This window comes from Acinonyx jubatus, chromosome C2, assembly GCF_027475565.1.
Source record: "Acinonyx jubatus isolate Ajub_Pintada_27869175 chromosome C2, VMU_Ajub_asm_v1.0, whole genome shotgun sequence".
In the NCBI taxonomy this organism is placed as follows: Eukaryota; Metazoa; Chordata; class Mammalia; order Carnivora; family Felidae; genus Acinonyx; species Acinonyx jubatus.
In genome coordinates, this window is record NC_069384.1 from 1,509,449 (window position 1) to 1,526,299 (window position 16,851).

Below are 16,851 nucleotides of genomic sequence, written 5' to 3' on the forward strand. Positions count from 1 at the left end.
TGAGCCGGGCCGCATTCAGCACGGCGGCATGGGGAGACAGCGACCAGAGAAGTTCCCACACTGGGCACCCCGCCGAGGAGCCGGCCAGCAGCGAGCACACGGGCCCAAAGCAGAGGGCGAGCACGGAGACTGCCTTGGCAAAGACGAGAGCCCCAGATTTCCAACATGCTTCTAGTCACTTGCTTCCACCCAAGGATGCAAACCTGCTCTCTAGGGTTTTCCTGACATGGCCAACAGAGCACCCCAAACATGTGTGACTTCTCCCCCAGCACAGGCTTGCACGTGAGCCCCACCACGGCAGGCTCCCAGGCTTGTGACCACTGGAGCCATAGACGCTACGTGCCCAGAAGGCCCTGGGCCACCGCTGAGGCCACCACACTGCTCCCAGAAGGCCCCAGGCCATTGCTGCAGCCTCCCCACTGCTCCCAGAAGGCCCCGGACCACCGCTGCGGCTGCCCCACTGCTCCAGAAGGCCCACTGCTCCCCCAGAACCAGTCCCAGCGCCCATCCCCCTGAGCGTTCCTCTCTGGCCGGACCCCCCTGCCCTTCCCAGCAGGCCTCAGAGATGATCCTCTGTGCCTCCTGGTGTGCAAGATGGGGGCGTCCTGTCTGCAGTGACCCCAACTAATCACATCTTGACTCCTGCTTGTATCTCTATTAGCAGCTTTCTCGAAAACGTGTCTAAAGTTAAGTACTAACTTTCCTCTTGAGTCCTTAAATCAGAAATAGTTGTAAACAAAGCAGCTGTGATCTGGTTCCTACCAATGTGAAAGGTTATCTTCTGAGTACAACTCATGATTGAGAAATGTTTTCCCAGTATCTATGATTATTACTCTCCTCTTACATGGGTCATAAGGGCCTTGTTCAAGGTCACACTCCACTGGAAGCCTGACGCACTTATGTGTGGCCTGCAGGACGGCTATTAGCAGGTGGAGGGGGGTGCTGGTGTGATGGTCCCAGCGAGCCCGGTTCAATTTCTAGCCAGGAGGCCTTCTGCAAGGCTCTCGGGGCTCCGGGTCTCTCTGGTCAGTAACGCTCACAGCATGTGGCCCGGTCCCTGCACGCAGGTGTCGGCCATTCACCACCACTGCTCGGAGCAGGCCAGCACAGATGCTTCTCCACGTCCCATCGCCTGAGGCTGTTTTTGGTAAATCAGATCTCCAGGCTCACTTGACACAACAAGAGACAGACAGTAATTGAAGCAGAGATACTGAGACAACAGCAGACAAGTGCAGGGGACTGATTGTGTCCACACTATAAATTCCACAGCACACAGTAGAAAGGCTGCTTATTCATACTTTCCAGGGACTTAGAGTCATTCTTTTTTTTAAGATTTTCAAAAAAAAATTTTTTTTTTGGTTTATATATTTATTTTGAGAGAGAGGGGAGAGTATGAGCAGAGGAGAGGCAGAGAGAGAGAGAGGGAGAGAGAGAATCCCAAGCAGGCTCTGCACTGCCAGTGCAGAGCCCAACGTGGGGCTTGAACTCACAAACTGTGAGATCAGGACCTGAGCTGAAATCAAGAGTCAAATGCTTAACCGACTGAGCCACCCAGGAGCCCCAGCATTAAAGTAATTCTTAAAGAAATATATTTTCAAAGTCAAGTCTCAAGTTCGCCTCTAAGCAGTACCCTTGCATGTGCAATCTGTGAACTCTGCACTCGACAGCACAATGACTACATTAGAGGATAAGAAACCAGAGTCAGGTGGGGCATCGCATGCAAACAATCAGCCAACAAAAGTGCATCTTACTTATATAAAAGCCAGTTATATTATGAGTTAAAATCCTATCCGGGAAGATTTTCAGTACACCAGTGTTCTAGACACGTGAGCCCTGGAACCGCCCCCTTACACGTAACCAGCTCACTCAGCTGAGCACTGGGCTGGCTGCACAGAACAGAGCAGCCAGGACTGAGTCACTCGCAGTCAGCACCTTGCACAGCCGGGCATGGTCATGGTCACGAAGAAATGAAGCCCAGAACCGCACGGGGCCACATGCAGCACCAAGTCAGAGCAGGAGAATGGGCCGACTGGTGTGCCCACAAACACAAAACACAAAAACAACTTGCTTTGGGGCTCACACAGCCTGAGGCCCAGTCCTCACCCAGCCCCTGATCCACACCTGGTGGGCCACGGGTGTGATGGCAGGTGCCAGAGGGAGAGCACCTCCAGGAAAGGCTGACTTCTTCCATCAGCTCTGCCGAGTCCCCTGGATAAATGGCCGTGCATCTCCCTGCACATCCAGGGGCCCTGGAGCGCCCCTGTCAGAAGGCAACACCTTCTAGATGACCCTGAGGGAGGGAGGGGTGGGACTAGGGGGTGGGACAGACTCAGTGACCTCCCTGTGCCAGCCCACCTGGACATAAGAGCCACGTCTCCTCAGGCGATCTTTCAATAGCCTTTATAGTCAATAATACAAACACAAACACCCAATTTAAAAAATGGTACACAAACAGGAACAAAACTTATAAAAGAATAAATGTAAATGGGCTTTGATAAGCTTCTTAGTTGTACCTCTTTGTAAGTAAGCAAAGAAAGATGTCAGTTGTCAAACTGTCAGAGAGCATTAAAGTCACAGGTTGGCTGAGTACAGGGAAGGGTCCCTGTACGGTGAACAGAAATGAGTGGCCTCCACGAAGGCCAAGGCCATGCCTCCTGCGGGAACACCTGGCCTGACTGGCCTTCTCCATGCTGGTGTCTGGGAGGGGGTAAAACCATCCCAAGGTTCAGCAGGACCGGGTGGGAGAGAGCAGGGGGCTGTAAGAGGTGCTCCAGGCAAACCCCCCGAGCAGGAGGGCTCTGAGCAGCTAGCACCGCGGTGGGGTGGGGGTCTTCGAGTGTGTGCTCACCTCCCAGGGGGACGCTGGGAAGGCCTGAAGCACGAGTCAGCACTACGGGGCTCCCACCATAATAACACAACACGAAGACTGAACTGCCACTAACCTTCGAACTCTGATTCCAGTTCTAACAACTGGACGAAACTATGAACACTGCTTAGATTCAAAGAAACTATGAAGACTGCTTAGATTTAAAGGTTTCGCTAAAAGAATTATGACCTTTGCAGGGCACCTGGGTGGCTCAGTCAGTTAAGCGTCAGACTTCGGCTCAGGTCACGATCTCACGGTCTGTGAGTTCGAGCCCCGCGTCAGGCTCTGTGCTGACAGCTCAGAGCCTGGAGCCTGCTCAGGATTCTGGGTCTCCCTCTCTCTTTGCCCCTCCCCCTGCTTGCTCTCTGTCTCTCTCAAAAATAAATAAAACGTTTTTAAAAGCTAAAAAAAAGAATGATCACTTTTCCTTTTTCATGAAGTTAATTTTGCGCCTGTATCTCCGATTTCTTACAATAAGCATTGCTTCCATAAGGACAAAAATGGAGTTTTCATTCTGAGCCACCGTCCTACACATGCCTTACTTTGCAGACTCTGAAAGCGGGCTGGGAAGTCGCAGACCCCCGTCTGAAGCCGGTGGGCTCGGTCTCCACAGTCCCCTGTGCTGCAGCCCCTGACAGAGCTGCACACGTCCCGCAGGTGTAACGGCGAATACAGGATGCCTTGCAGACCCGCACAACGTCGGAGTCAGAGAGACGTTGCAAGTGGCCGAACCACACGCAGAACTAAAACCTGCCAGGCAGATGACAAGCCAGCAGGATGTGGCTACCCGGGGGCACAGTGAGGGAGGGCCACACGGTGACCTTGGGGCAGGCCCCCCAACTCGCCAGGAGCCTCCGTACACGGACATCGCTGGTACCAGGGGACCAAAGGAGTCTGAGCACTGAGACGATCTGCAAATCTGAGGCATCATTCCACTCGATCGGCACCATTACACATACTATTCTAAACGTGTCTGTTTTATACCTAGCAAACACACAGAAACGAGTCTGCCTGAGATGAAATTCTGTGGTTTACGAGGTCCCCACAAACCCCTCGGATGGCCGCCGGCTCTCTCCCGCACTGTCCCACGGCCACCGCAGAAGGGGGTCCAGAGGACGAGCGAGAACCCCCGGGATGGAGCCAGCGATCCCCCCAGACTTGGGGTGTAAGAGGCCCCACACGAGGGCAGGGTGCATACTCCGGCTGGGGGTATCCGTCACGAGGCTCCCAGGCCACCCGCCCAGGGTGCGCCACATGACGTGGTGGGCAAAGACGCAGGGCTCTCTCCCTGGGGAGGCGCTGCGTTCTTCATCCCGCGCGCTGTGCCTCCAGGCCTGGCCATGCAGCCACCTGGGTGCCACTCTGTGTTCTCGCCCACCCTCCTCTGCTGGACCGGCACGGGGGGCGACCCCCTGCGTGACTCCCGAACCTTCTGGCAAAGAACAAAAAGAAGCCTGAAGCCACGGGTGACAGACGGCAGGGGCCGGCTCTGTCTCAGAGCACTGGGGTTGCGCCTCACGCGGTCATGCCCTCTGGCCCTCTCCCCTCGCACTGCCCGCCTGTGCTCGCACGTGCACGGACCGCCGTGCTCGCTCTCCTTTGCGGCCTCCCCTGCTCCCCACCATGGCATGCCTGAGCAAATGCACACGCGTTGTTGAAGCCTGATTCCAGAACAACAAAACGTTACCAGCTCAGAATCGACTATGGTGGAAGAAAAGCCTTCACAGAGCATTGTTGTTATAACCACGCTTTGTCCTTCAAAATGGATGCACGCTAGCAACGCATTTGCAACGCAGTCTCTATTTACTCTGCTTAACACAACCTAATTAAAATCTTGCTTATCTGAAAAACACACTGTATTTTCTGGAATCAGGAAAAGAAGCCAACGTGAATGATATTTTCAATGTGAACACTAATAATTACACTAAGAACAGGCAGTGTTCAGATTTGAGCCAATTTTCATACTATTTCCAGAACAACCTCACAAACCTTACTCTACAGGTTTGCTTTACGATTTCAACTGTCGACCTGCAGCGTCTCTGACCTTCTCTAAAGCGTCCCCTCTGGCTGAAGGAGCTCCTCCCAAGCAAGCAGGGTCCCCACCTGTGCCGGGAAGCCCCTCAGCATGAAAGCCATGAAATGCACATACATCTGTCACAACAGGTTCTAGAAAACCTAGGCCTTCTATCTTCTGCTGTTGTTCACTGTTGGGGTGCAGGGCTCAGCAACTGTCTGCGCGTGGGCCCTTCTCCTGGAAGACAGGCGACGTCGATTCCTGCCAGAGACTGGGGAAGAGCCATCCCCTCCTCCCCAACACACAGAGCGGAGCAGAGTGCATCACACAAATCCACCCTCCTCGTCCGCCAAATGGTACTTGAGGTGGCTCATTCCAGGGCAAATCCCAAGCCTGAGAGTTGGGGCAGTCCTTCTGCCACTGCCACCCTATCACCTACACCTGCCTGTCCTGTGCATGCCCAAACCCCTGGTGCCAGCACACCAAAGGCTCTAATGGGTACTGTCGGATGGATGGATGGATGGATGCATGGGTAGATGGGTAAATGGGTGGATGATGGACAGGCAGGTGAACGATGTATAGGTAGATGGGTGGAAGGATAGATGGATTAGTAGGTGGATGATGGACGGGTACATGAATGAGTGAATGGGTAGAGCTGTAGATGGGTGGGTGGTGGACAGGATGGGTGGATGGATGGATAAATAAGCAGGTGGATGGATGATGGATGGGTAGATAAATAAGGAATGGGTAGACGGGTGGATGGATGAGAGACGGATGGGTGGATGAATGAACGGGTAGATGGGTGGATAGACGAGTAAATTCCATCCAACCCTGTGTCTCGAGTTGTCATGGTGCTTGGCACCTCACAAGGAGGCACTCTCTCAGCAAGGTGAGACCAGGGAGAAGCCTGGTGTGACAGCCACCTGCTCTCTCGGGTGCTGCCTGCTTCACCCACAACCGGCTGCATCTCCTCACTCTACACGGAATAGATGGCCTGTTCTGCAGCAGGACTCAGAGGAAGCACACCTCTATGGGTCTGGGTCTCCATTTCTACAAACGGTCCCCACATCCTGTTCTCTTTTTGATCCTGGAAACATGGGGGATCCCAGCCTCAGACCTCAGCACAGTTCACAGCTGCTGCCCATGTGACAGCAGTCATCAGACGGGGTGCGGGAGGGCTAGGCACAGACAAGGGCGTTATCACAATTAAGACAGGTAAGTATTCAACGAGAAAGCCTTTAATGTGGAAGACAGAGGCTCTCTCACACAATGAGGGGGGGGGGCAAGAGAATGCTGCGTCACCCCCCTGCCACAATGTTTTACTCAGCAGCTGTGCCCCAAGTGGAAAGAAGGCAACAGCGGCAGCCACCTGGACTGGCTGGGGCCCCGGGAAGGCTGGTGTGTGGGGCCTGACTGTCCCAGCAGCCTCTGCTTTGTGGAGGTCCCGGGTGATGTTGAAATTGCACAGTATTCCTTTTAAACCGTAATCTTCTGATGACTCAGCCAATCTACGTGAGCCTCACACAGTCAACAGCCAGTGACCCGCACCAGAGAAGGGAGTGACTGTGGGTCATTCGGAAGCCATGAAAGATCCCTGAGACCGTATCACTCCTGAGGCCAACACATAACCCGCTGCTACGCTGTTATAACACAGAATTAAGTTTGGAAAAGCTCACATTATACCAGTCTTAGGAAAAATTCAACACACATGATTTGGAGCACCTTAAGATTGTATAATACTAAGAGACTATGTTTCATATCTTGTAAAACTTTGCCCATTTGATATAAGTGGAACACTGATCATTTTTAAAGGCCGAAGGGAAACTAACACACAACATTCTGCTGCTCGGGAACCCTCACCGTGGGCTTCCACACACGGGACCGCGCAGTGAACACCACTCGCTCGATCCGGGGGCTTGACTGCTCCATCTCGCAGCACTCTGTCTCTCACGCTGTTGCCCCAAAATTACAGCCTGTTTGAAAATGGTTTTCCTAGAGAAGAAAAAGATTCTAGAATGCACGAAGAGGACATTTGGACATTCATCCCCATCGAGTGGGACTAGCACCAATCATCCGAATCACAGCAAGTTCCAAAAAAAAAAAAAACAAACCAAAAACTGACCATTATTCTTGTACTTTTCAATATTTTCTTCAAATGCTTAGTGATGAGGGGCCGTGGAAAAGAATAGTGGCCATCCTAAATTCAGGGTGTTTAATCAACATTTCTTAGTTTTTGCTTTTACCTTTGTCTTAAGGACACCCTTCTTTTCAATGCTTAACTGAGGGAACAAAGGGCAGCACAGCAGCCTGAGGCAGGGGTGTGCCACAGCTGCAGGCCCCAGCACCGGGTCCCCTGGGCATGCGTCCCCTGGGCACGGCGCTTTCCTCCCGGATGCACACACCGGCATGATGTCCGCCCCTGAAGTCTACAGATGACGACGCCCTCACTGCTCCCAGACACAGCCCTGTTGGGCGCAAGCATCTTTGTGGACTCAGCACGACTGCTCCTCTCAGGTGGCTTTCTTCTTCTTTTCTCTGGGAAGTCACACTGAACACGGTGGCTCGCCTTATTCCCCGCAGGGGTGACACTCTCCGGCCACAGATCATCCCAAGCATTCGGGGGTAGTGCAACGGCGTCCTGGTCCTACCAGTTGGTGGGCAAGAAGGGGACGCCCACCAAGGGAGGCTCACTGGACGGCAGGCCAGTCCCCTCACCAGAAGCATCTTTTCACCTGACACACGTTCGATTAGTTAACTGTCAGTGTACGAGGACGGTGAACTCTCCACACCCTTTGAGCAACAGCTCACCCCACGGCCAGTGGTTTGTGACTTTTACCGCCATGGAGAGCTTTTAAGCCTGGTGTTAAGAAAAGGTACGCAGAGTTTCAATGCCCTAAAACATCAAGTTGAACTAGAGACTAAAATGACCTGGTGCTGAATGCAAGGAACTTGTTCTCCGTGTTCTTAAAAGGAAACTATTCTCACAAGGGCTGCCGCAGCCTTACTTCCCACAGCGTGAAGAGGAGTTTTAAGGCTACAAAAGTTACCAACAAAGAGTGGCAGCGAAGGAGAAGTCATTATGAAGCGTCTGTCTCAGGAGGAAAAATCTTTTAGTACCCAACACTACAAACTCCTAAGCCTTCATAAACCTCTTCCTAAAAATATACCTTAAACACTGAGGCTAAAATGCCTTCTATACATGCGCTTTTAAACCTACCTTCTAAAACAAGCCCCCTCTCAAACTGTATACGACACCAACGTAAGGAACGAGGCACCTGGAAAGGGGAGGCGGGAGGTCCCCGGCATCGGCAGGACCCCGAAGCAGTCCGCCCCAGAAAGCATGGGATCACAGGCCAGCCCAGCGTTTACGTTTTAGGATCAGAGCCAAACGGGTTACCTCTCCTCTCGGAGCGTTTCCTGCGCCTCCTTTTCCATCGACGCCCCGCGATGCCGAAGAAGGCCCCCGTGCTCACGGGGCCGGCAAGGAGCGAGGCCATGTGGACGAGCGAGGCCAGCGCCGCCTGGCCCCGGCCACCACCACCGCCAGCAGGCACCCCCTGCCGCCTCGGGGAAGCAGCCCCCCTCTGCCCCCGGCTCATCCCTCAAACTGCAGAACCAGGGCTTCGCCAACACCACAGCGCCTTCGAAGCACACCGCCCAGCAGTGACGTGTGACAGTTAACCCTTCCGTGCAGGCCCGGACACAGCAGCGAGAGCGGGGAGCGAAAGGCGCGCGGGGACCCCTTCCAGGGCAGCGGGAAGCTCCACTGGGACCCGCACAGTGCTGCCTGGAAAAGTCTGCTGTCGCCTTGAAAAGGGACAGATCTCCTCAAAGGAGGAGGTGGAAGTGTCCCTACAGGAGTGCGGTTTACAAAACAAAGCTGCGGAAAAGCACAGGGCACCGGCGCCCCGCTGAGCCCCAGCAGGCGGCTGCCACACGGTGCGGTGCGGGGTGCGGGTGTGGGGACCACAGCCCTCCACCCTGGATGTGGGGCACGCCCCACCTATGTTCCCACCCCCCTCCCCGCCCCCTCCCAGCCCCATTCCAGGGATCCTGTCCCCCTCCCCTCCGGAGCCACACACAGACCTGCCGGCTCCTCTGCGGGGGGGGGGGGGGGGGGGGGGGGGGGGGCCCTGGGCGGGGCCAACACCAAGCGTCTTCACCGGCCACCAAGCCCAGGGGGCTGTCTCTGGGATCCAGCATCTAGGGCTGACGCGGGGCAAGCCGCAGCCCTCAACACCCTCCTGTCCAGACGAACGCCGTTCAGGCCCCAGGGAGACACCATCCCAGATCTCGGCTCTGCATCCTTGGAACAAAAGGCACCTGCACCCAAAAGCCCTGAAGACCCGGGGTGTCCTGGGAGGAGTCAGGAGGGGGAGGATGCCGTGGCAGAGCACTGGGGTAGAAGAGGAGACCGATGAACTCACCCAACTCTCCTCTCAATGCAGAGCGATCGTATCTTGTATAACAAAGTTCCTTCCCAGTAACGCCCAGCATCCATTTTCCAGCTCACTATTCTACAGGCACACAAGCTGACACGGGATTCCACACAACTGCACACGGTGCCTGAGGAGTGTGCCCCCATACCAAGCAGTTCCTATTACTCTCACATTTGTGCGTGTGCACGCCCAGACACCCTCCAGGTAACTCATGCCCTGTGCTGGCAGCCAGATCGACGGGGGACACCACCATCGCCGAGAGTTCCACTTTTTATAAAATTATTAATGTGATCTAACTAAATTTTCAAAGTGCTAAATTAAAAATCAGCTTTCAGGGCACCTGGGTGGCTCAGTCGGTTAAGCATCGACTTCAGCTCAGGTCATGATCTCACCGTTCGTGAGTTCGAGCCCCGCGTCGGGCTCTGGGCTGACAGCTCAGAGCCTGGAGCCTGCTTCGGATTCTGTGTCTCCCTCTCTCTCTGCCCTTCCCCTGCTTGGGCTCTCTCTCTCTCTCTGTCTCTCAAAAATAAATAAGTGTTAAAATTTTTTTTTAAATTCAGTTGTCTTTAAATAATTGACTTAAACGTTTGATATTAACTGTAATTTATATTTTGTAACTTACATTTAATAGATAATTTTTTAAAAAGTATTTTCTGAAAACATGAACAAATTACCGAATTTTGCTTGTTTACTGAAATTCACATTTTTGACAGGCATATAGTCAAATTTTATACTATTTTAAACTCAATTATGTATTTTATTTTTAATCGTTTGGACTAAGGACCAGGTAATAAGTATTTTAGACTTTGTGGTCCCATGTCTCTGTTGCTTACAAACTCATGGAGGATGTCATGGCCTTGGGGGTGGGACTGAGAGAGAAGCTTCTGGCAAAGGCTCTTCCCCAGGTCTGGACAGATTCCTTCGGGAAGCAGAGAGATCCTTCTTTCTTACAGCCTTCTCGGCCTGTGAGATGGGTGTGGGGCTGGGGGTGGGGGAATTATTGTGACAGTGACAGCCCACGGTGCCAGGCCAGCCCTGCAGACCACCCCTACGAAGCCTCCAGGCACCGGCGGGACAGAACCCACGGCCCATCCTCAGGGAGGAAGAAGAAAGTGCAGCGGCAGGTGGAACCACAGAACCCGGCTCTTAGGAGACACTGGAAGGAACCCAGCCTGAAAGCGGGGGCGGGGAGCAGGCTGGGGGCCGGGAACATCAGGTCTGGGCACCGTCCACGTGCATAGCCAGATGGTTCCCACGGGGACCATGCAGGACCAACGCACAGGCAGGTGGAGTTCTTACGGCTCTGTGGCCACCAAGCTGGAGGTGCCCTGTTGCTGTGCTGTGCACAGGCCTGGCCTAACATACCCAAGATGCCCTAGTTTGGTAGAAGCAGCACTTGGACACCAAACAACCTCCCTCTCTCCAGACAGAGATCAGAGCCTTCACAACTTCACGTGACAAGTGGCCTTGGAAAAAATCGTCGCCGGCACCACGCACCTGCACTGGCATTCCTGCCAGCGGCCGCTCGGGACCTTGGGAGCTTGGAATCCCTGTCAAGTTCAGAAGCACACTCTATCCCCAAAGGAGGAATTTAAAAGGAACCCACAGGAATGAGAACCAACAGACCACAAAGGAAACCATGAAGGAAAACATATGTAGTCTTCAATTACTTTAAATAAGAAACGAGAAAATTTCTTTGGACTTATTTTATAATACCAAGTTACTTATTGTATTTAAAGCCTGGGTACTCCCATGTTTGTTTGTTTGTTTTTTATTAATTGTTCCCTTGCTACGCATCAAAACAAGTTAGGTACCTAACCGTGAAAATGGCTACACACTCTGATTAACCAGGCTGGAGATGCTGAGGACAAGCCAGAAGCTCAAAACCCAGAGCACAGCAAGGGACTCGTGTGAGAGGAGCACGGAGAACAGCATGGCCTCCAACCCCTCTGAGGACACAAGGGCCCAGGCGGGGAGCACACGGCCACTGGGCCTGGAGCACAGAGAACAACACGGGCTCCAACCCCTCCGAGGACACACAGGCTCAGGAGGGGAGCACACAGCCATTGGGACTGGGCCCAAGGGTATCTTAATGGGGACTGAACCAAGGAAGCAGCAATTTGAGAAATAGAGCCAGAACTTCTGGAACTCTCTTATGCAGAAGAAAGAGCTTAATACTGTCAGAATCTTGAGCAATCCAGATATAATGCAACATAGCTTTTTTTTTTTTTTTTTTTTTTTTTTTTTTTTTTTTTTTTTTTTTAAGGTAAATGGTAAAAAGCTGTCTGGGCTCTAGATTTTTTATGATGAGACTATTCTGAGAAAATAATGGTCAAAGAAGTTGGGTAAGAACAAGGAACATCCCTGTGCTATGAGAAGACACTCACATTTTTAATGTTTTCTCTTTCTCCACTAGGGTTTTGGTCTCTCCAGAAAGCTGAGCTCAGTGGTGGCCCCAGGCTCTAGCTCATCCCCCACTTGGAAAGGGGGGCTAGCCACGTCAGCCCCACCCTGCCTCACCCGCAGGCACAGCACAGGCAAGGCCACCTGGAGGTCAGAACAAGCTGCTGGGTGACCCCGGGGCACCAGTTTCCTCTCTGTGCCCTTGAGATGAGAAAATTACGATTTCTCCATCTCTGTCACAACCCTGACCTGAAAGAGACAAAACGTGTTACATCAAGACATATCGCAATTTATAAAAAGTGTATTCATAAAAGAAAAACTTGCAAAGTGAAAAATTCGCATATGCGCTTACGTGTAAAATTCTTACGGCACGAATCAGATAAACCCGGGAGCAGAAAACTGATAAATCAAGGGCTGGTACAGAGGCTGTGTGGACTGACTCAAAGGCTCCTGGCAGGTGCCTGCCAGAGCTTACCCACCACAGCAGCGCACACACAGACCGACGAAAACCCACTCCACGCACTGTTCCGTGGGAATCTGTCAACTAAGACGCTGCCTGAAGTGGAAACACACTAAGACCACACTCCAAGAGATATGCTATCATTAAAAGTTAATTTGGAAATTACAGTTAATGCTGTGAAAGACACAGCGGTAAGCTTGTCAGTAGACCCCCCGCTGGTGTCATCCTGACGTCTGCGTGTCTGCCTTGGGTTACGCGCGCCACGTTGTCAACGGAGACACTGTTCCAAGTGCTTTCTTAGATGCTGCATTTGTCTACCTGGCATACATTTATTGCAGGGAAAAATCATATTAACTCTATTTTCTTTTTCTTGATGCTCTGGCATTTAGGCACCTTATAGACCCAGGGAGAGACTGCCCCTCCCAGGGCTAGCCAATTCTTTTTTTTTTTAATGTTTTTATTAATTTTTGAGAGACAGAGAAACAGAGTATGAGCATGGGAGGGGCAGAGACAGAGGGAGACACAGAATCAGAAGCAGGTTCCAGGCTCTGAGCTTTCAGCACAGAGCCCAATGCGGGCTCAAACTTACAAACCGAACCGTGGGATCATGACCTGAGTCAAAGTCAGATGCTCAACCGACTGAGCCCCCCAGGCGTCCCCAGGGTGAGCCATCTCTTAAAGACAGCAAAGGGGTCAGCCAGGAGTGTACCTTCTTATGCAAGCAACCTCCTCACTTCTTTATGTAACTCTCACATCAAGCTAGTGTTGCCTTTGTTCTAAAGCATTCCAGGGCCCGGGACCAGGCGACTAGAAACCAAATACAGCCCAAAGCCGGCCTATCTGCAACTGCTCCCCCTGCCCCCTCTTGCCCTTCCTGCGGAAACCCTAAGAAAGGCTCTGGCCTAGTCCTTCCCCTCACCCTGGACCAAGCCTGGCTCACTGTGTGGTCTGTGTGGCACGGCCCCTCCTCTAGGGAAATGTAAGTCATAAAGTCTTCTTTCGGTGGCACTGGCCTCCCCGCGATGTCATAAAGTAGAGCCCCGGGGGGACAGTGGGACAGCAGTACCATTCTCGAGACCGGCCTGGTCTACTTAGTGTTACGTAGACTTAGGTAGACTGGTCTCCCAAGTCTACTTACTGTTGCCTCTTAACTAAAGGGCAGGTAACAGTCTATAAAACAAAAAACAAGCCGTCATGTTGTGCAATCCTACCTGACATCGGCCCTGCATTCATATAAAACATTGGGTAAAAATGGCAGTCACGTATATTTTGCCACCATCTCACAAACTGGTCGTTTTTTCCTCATCGCAGGACACAACCCAGTGCACGGTAGATCTTCCGAACATAAAAAATGCCATATTTTCTGCTTCCTTCAAAGTCAGAGAAGCTGAGGGTCCACGGGCGCGGCAAGGCACACGGTGCCCCGGCGTGGCGGGTGGGTGCCGCGGACCCAGAACGAGCCCTCCCGGGGCGTCCGTGCTTCGGAGCCACACACACGACGCTACCGGGGCCCAAGTAAGGTCCTAATGCAGAAGTCATCTGTTTCTTTCTTCTTCCCAATTCTTCCTTCTACCTTTAGGATTATTTAATAGCAGCACAAAAGGAGAATGCCTGCGTTCGTGAGCTTCAAGAGATTCACAGCAGAATGGCAGCGATTTCGTGCGCCAGACAAGGTTTCTGTAATGACTAAACTGATAGTTTATGCTTTAAAGAAGTACTTTGAAGACCTTTTCTCCAACTTTACCGGTGCATCCATTTCCGACTCCAGCTGCCACATCTTTGCGAGTTAATAGCCCACCGGAATTCCAGGACAGTGTCATAAACAGCCGTGCGCCATTTAGCACCTGACGTTCTTGGTGCCTCATTAATTTCGCTTTTATCAGCGTCCTCAGAGGAAAGACTCCAAAACTTAATGTTCTTAGAATATTAATTTATGAAAAGACTCTTAAAAATTATTTTCTCTTTTAAGAAGGAAAAAAGGAGTTTATTCCATTAGAATTCTAAACTCTGTACAACGAGTCAGCTATTACGCAGAATCAATACGTGAGAAACCGAAGCACAGCTTATCAGGGCAGTGCCTCAAAACTATGTGTTAATAACAAAAACAGCAAATATGCATGCATTCACTCACTGAACTAATGGTGAGCACCTACTGGGGAAGGGCCTGGAGCCGGACACGGTCAGAGGACAAACGGACCGCAGCAGCTGCCCCCCGGAGCCTCTGTTCCGCCAAGGGCAGGGAAGACCACTGACGGGGAGCACCGTAAACAATGGAACGGCCTTGTACGTTGGAGGAGGCGGCCATCGGCCCAGAAGGGGACAGGGGCAGGAGGGCGGCGGCCGTGCTCCCCAGGCCTGAGGGAGGCTGCAGGGCAGCAAACACGAGGAACGGGCCGGCGGCGCTGGGGAAGAGTGTTCTGAGAATGAGGAACAAGACTCTGCGGCAGCACCTGGCGTGGCCCGGGAACAGCCAGGAGGCCGGACCGGCAGAGGTGGAGGCCGGACCGACAGAGGTGGAGGCCGGGAGGCCAAGAGGGCAGCTCGAGGGGCCTTTGGGCCAGTGCAGGGACCTGGCAGTCCCTCTGCCCAGGATTACCCTAGTCCTGGCCTCTGGCCTCTGGTGAAGAACAGGTATGGGGTGAGGGTTGATGTAGGGAGACCAGTCAGGAGACCGGTACAGACAGACCCAATGGCTCAGAGCACGTGACGGTAGAGAGGAGAAATAACCAACGTGGACACGTGCTAAGGAACGGCAGATGGGCTCTCTCGGTGGCCTGGAGGCAGAGCAGAAATGAGGGGACGGCCATGGCTTGCGGCCCGAGAGCCTGAGAGATGGGCAGACTGTGGGTGGGGTCAGGAACCAGGGGTCCGGTTTGCTGTCTGTGGTCAGAGACGTCTGCAGATCCCGAGGATCCGAGGCTGACAGAGGTGCGAGGGGGTGGGACCCCAAGTCACGAGAACGGACAGAGCCCAGGATAGACCAGGACTGAGCCAGGAAGGGCACCGCTGCTGGCAGGTCATGGGACAGGAAGGATGGGCAGGGAGCTTGCAAGGGAACAGCCCCTACGGCAGAGTGTGGACTATGTTTACCAAGAGAATGTCAGCTGACAGTCACCACACATGTGCCAGCGTGCTCACACTTCACCAAATCTCAGTAAAGGAGACTGAAATGACTGCACAAGGGCAGCCTGGACACGGCCACCCTTTGTCTTACAACCATCAGAGATGTCACTCAAGTCTTTGTGAGCAGAGCTGTGCAGTGTACAACCCACACAGCTGTACAGCGTGGCCACGATTATAGCACCACGGTAACCAGCATGGAGCCCAAGCCTTCTCTGGTTGAAGGCCCACTTGACCTCCGGCTAGCCAGAGAACCTTGGGCAAGTTCTCACCGTCGTGGCTCCTCAGATTCCTCGCGTACACCCCAGGAGGCGGGATGGCCCATGCGCAGGCTCGCGCTCACCGGGGGGGCCAAGGGAAGGCAGGGTGCATGCAGGGCATGGTGCCCAGCTGGGCTCTGGCTGCTGTCACATCACGGGCGCCACCACGTTATGAAGAGGAGCCCGCCAGCTACAGGGGCTCGAGTAGCGCATCCAAGGTCACAAGCTGAGTGAGCGGCAGAATGTTGTTCAGAATCCAGGACACTTCGACCTTGGGACCCACGCTCTTGGCTCGTTTACAGAGTTGCCCAGTTAAAGCAAAAACAAGATTGCTCAAATTTCTTTTTTTTTAATGTTATAATTCCTTATGGTTTTAGGTCAAAATAATACATGCACATTTCTTTAAATGAACATCTCAGCTTCCTAAATTACAATGGGTTTAAACAGACAGAGATAAGTATAGTTTCAGTCTATTTGCAAAATTCCCCCACTCAGTTAAAATCATAAATTCAATTAAGCTTTTGCCATTTTCTTTTAAGGTAACTCTACCAAGGAATTTTACATTAAAATCAAAACCTACATTTCTCAAATAAGTATAGCAGGTATTGGATTTGACAGGAAAAAAAAAATAAGAAGGAAAAAAAGGCACTTGAATTGAAGGCCCTATAATTAGCTCCAAAAGCCGAAAGGAACCTAAAGCTAAGGACAGTAGCCTAAAGATGGCTCAGGTGGCCCACGGATGGCCTAGATGGTCTGCAGATGGCTCAGGTGGCCCACGGATGGCCTAGGTGGTCTGCAGATGGCTCAGGTGGCCCACGGATGGCCTAGGTGGTCTGCAGATGGCTCAGGTGGCCCACGGATGGCCTAGGTGGTCTGCAGATGGCTCAGGTGGCCCACGGATGGCCTAGGTGGTCTGCAGATGGCTCAGGTGGCCCACGGATGGCCTAGGTGGTCTGCAGATGGCTCAGGTGGCCCACGGATGGCCTAGGTGGTCTGCAGATGGCTCAGGTGGCCCACGGATGGCCTAGGTGGTCTGCAGATGGCTCAGGTGGCCCACGGATGGCCTAGGTGGTCTGCAGATGGCTCAGGTGGCCCACGGATGGCCTAGGTGGTCTGCAGATGGCTCAGGTGGCCCATGGATGGTGGCCCAGGTGGTCTGCAGATGGCCGAGGGGCCCTGGAGACGTCCCAGGTGGCCCACAGATGGCTCAGGTGATCTGCACATGGCCAAGGGGGGCCCACAGATGGCTTAGGTGATCTGCAGATGGCCCAGATGGCCCGCAGATAGTG

The 16,851-nt window shown here is 52.9% G+C and overlaps 1 protein-coding gene across 15 annotated transcripts in view; it reads right to left on the minus strand.

The window, feature by feature from the left end:
• Positions 1-16,851, minus strand: part of ADARB1 (adenosine deaminase RNA specific B1) — a 138,674-nt gene that overhangs the window by 59,588 nt on the left and 62,235 nt on the right. For 2 of the 15 annotated variants that reach the window (XR_008297480.1, XR_008297481.1), the window contains exon 1: positions 8,278-8,506. The exons of 6 other annotated variants lie outside the window; for them this stretch is intronic. Coding sequence is in view for 7 of the 9 variants with exons in the window: in XM_053220441.1 (XP_053076416.1) it covers positions 8,278-8,479 (202 nt within the window). In the remaining 2 variants the exon portion in view is untranslated. Of the gene's footprint in view, positions 1-8,277; positions 8,507-16,851 lie in introns of those variants that run through there. 7 more of the 15 variants (XM_053220441.1, XM_053220440.1, XM_053220443.1 and 4 more) reach the window with 7 other exon arrangements.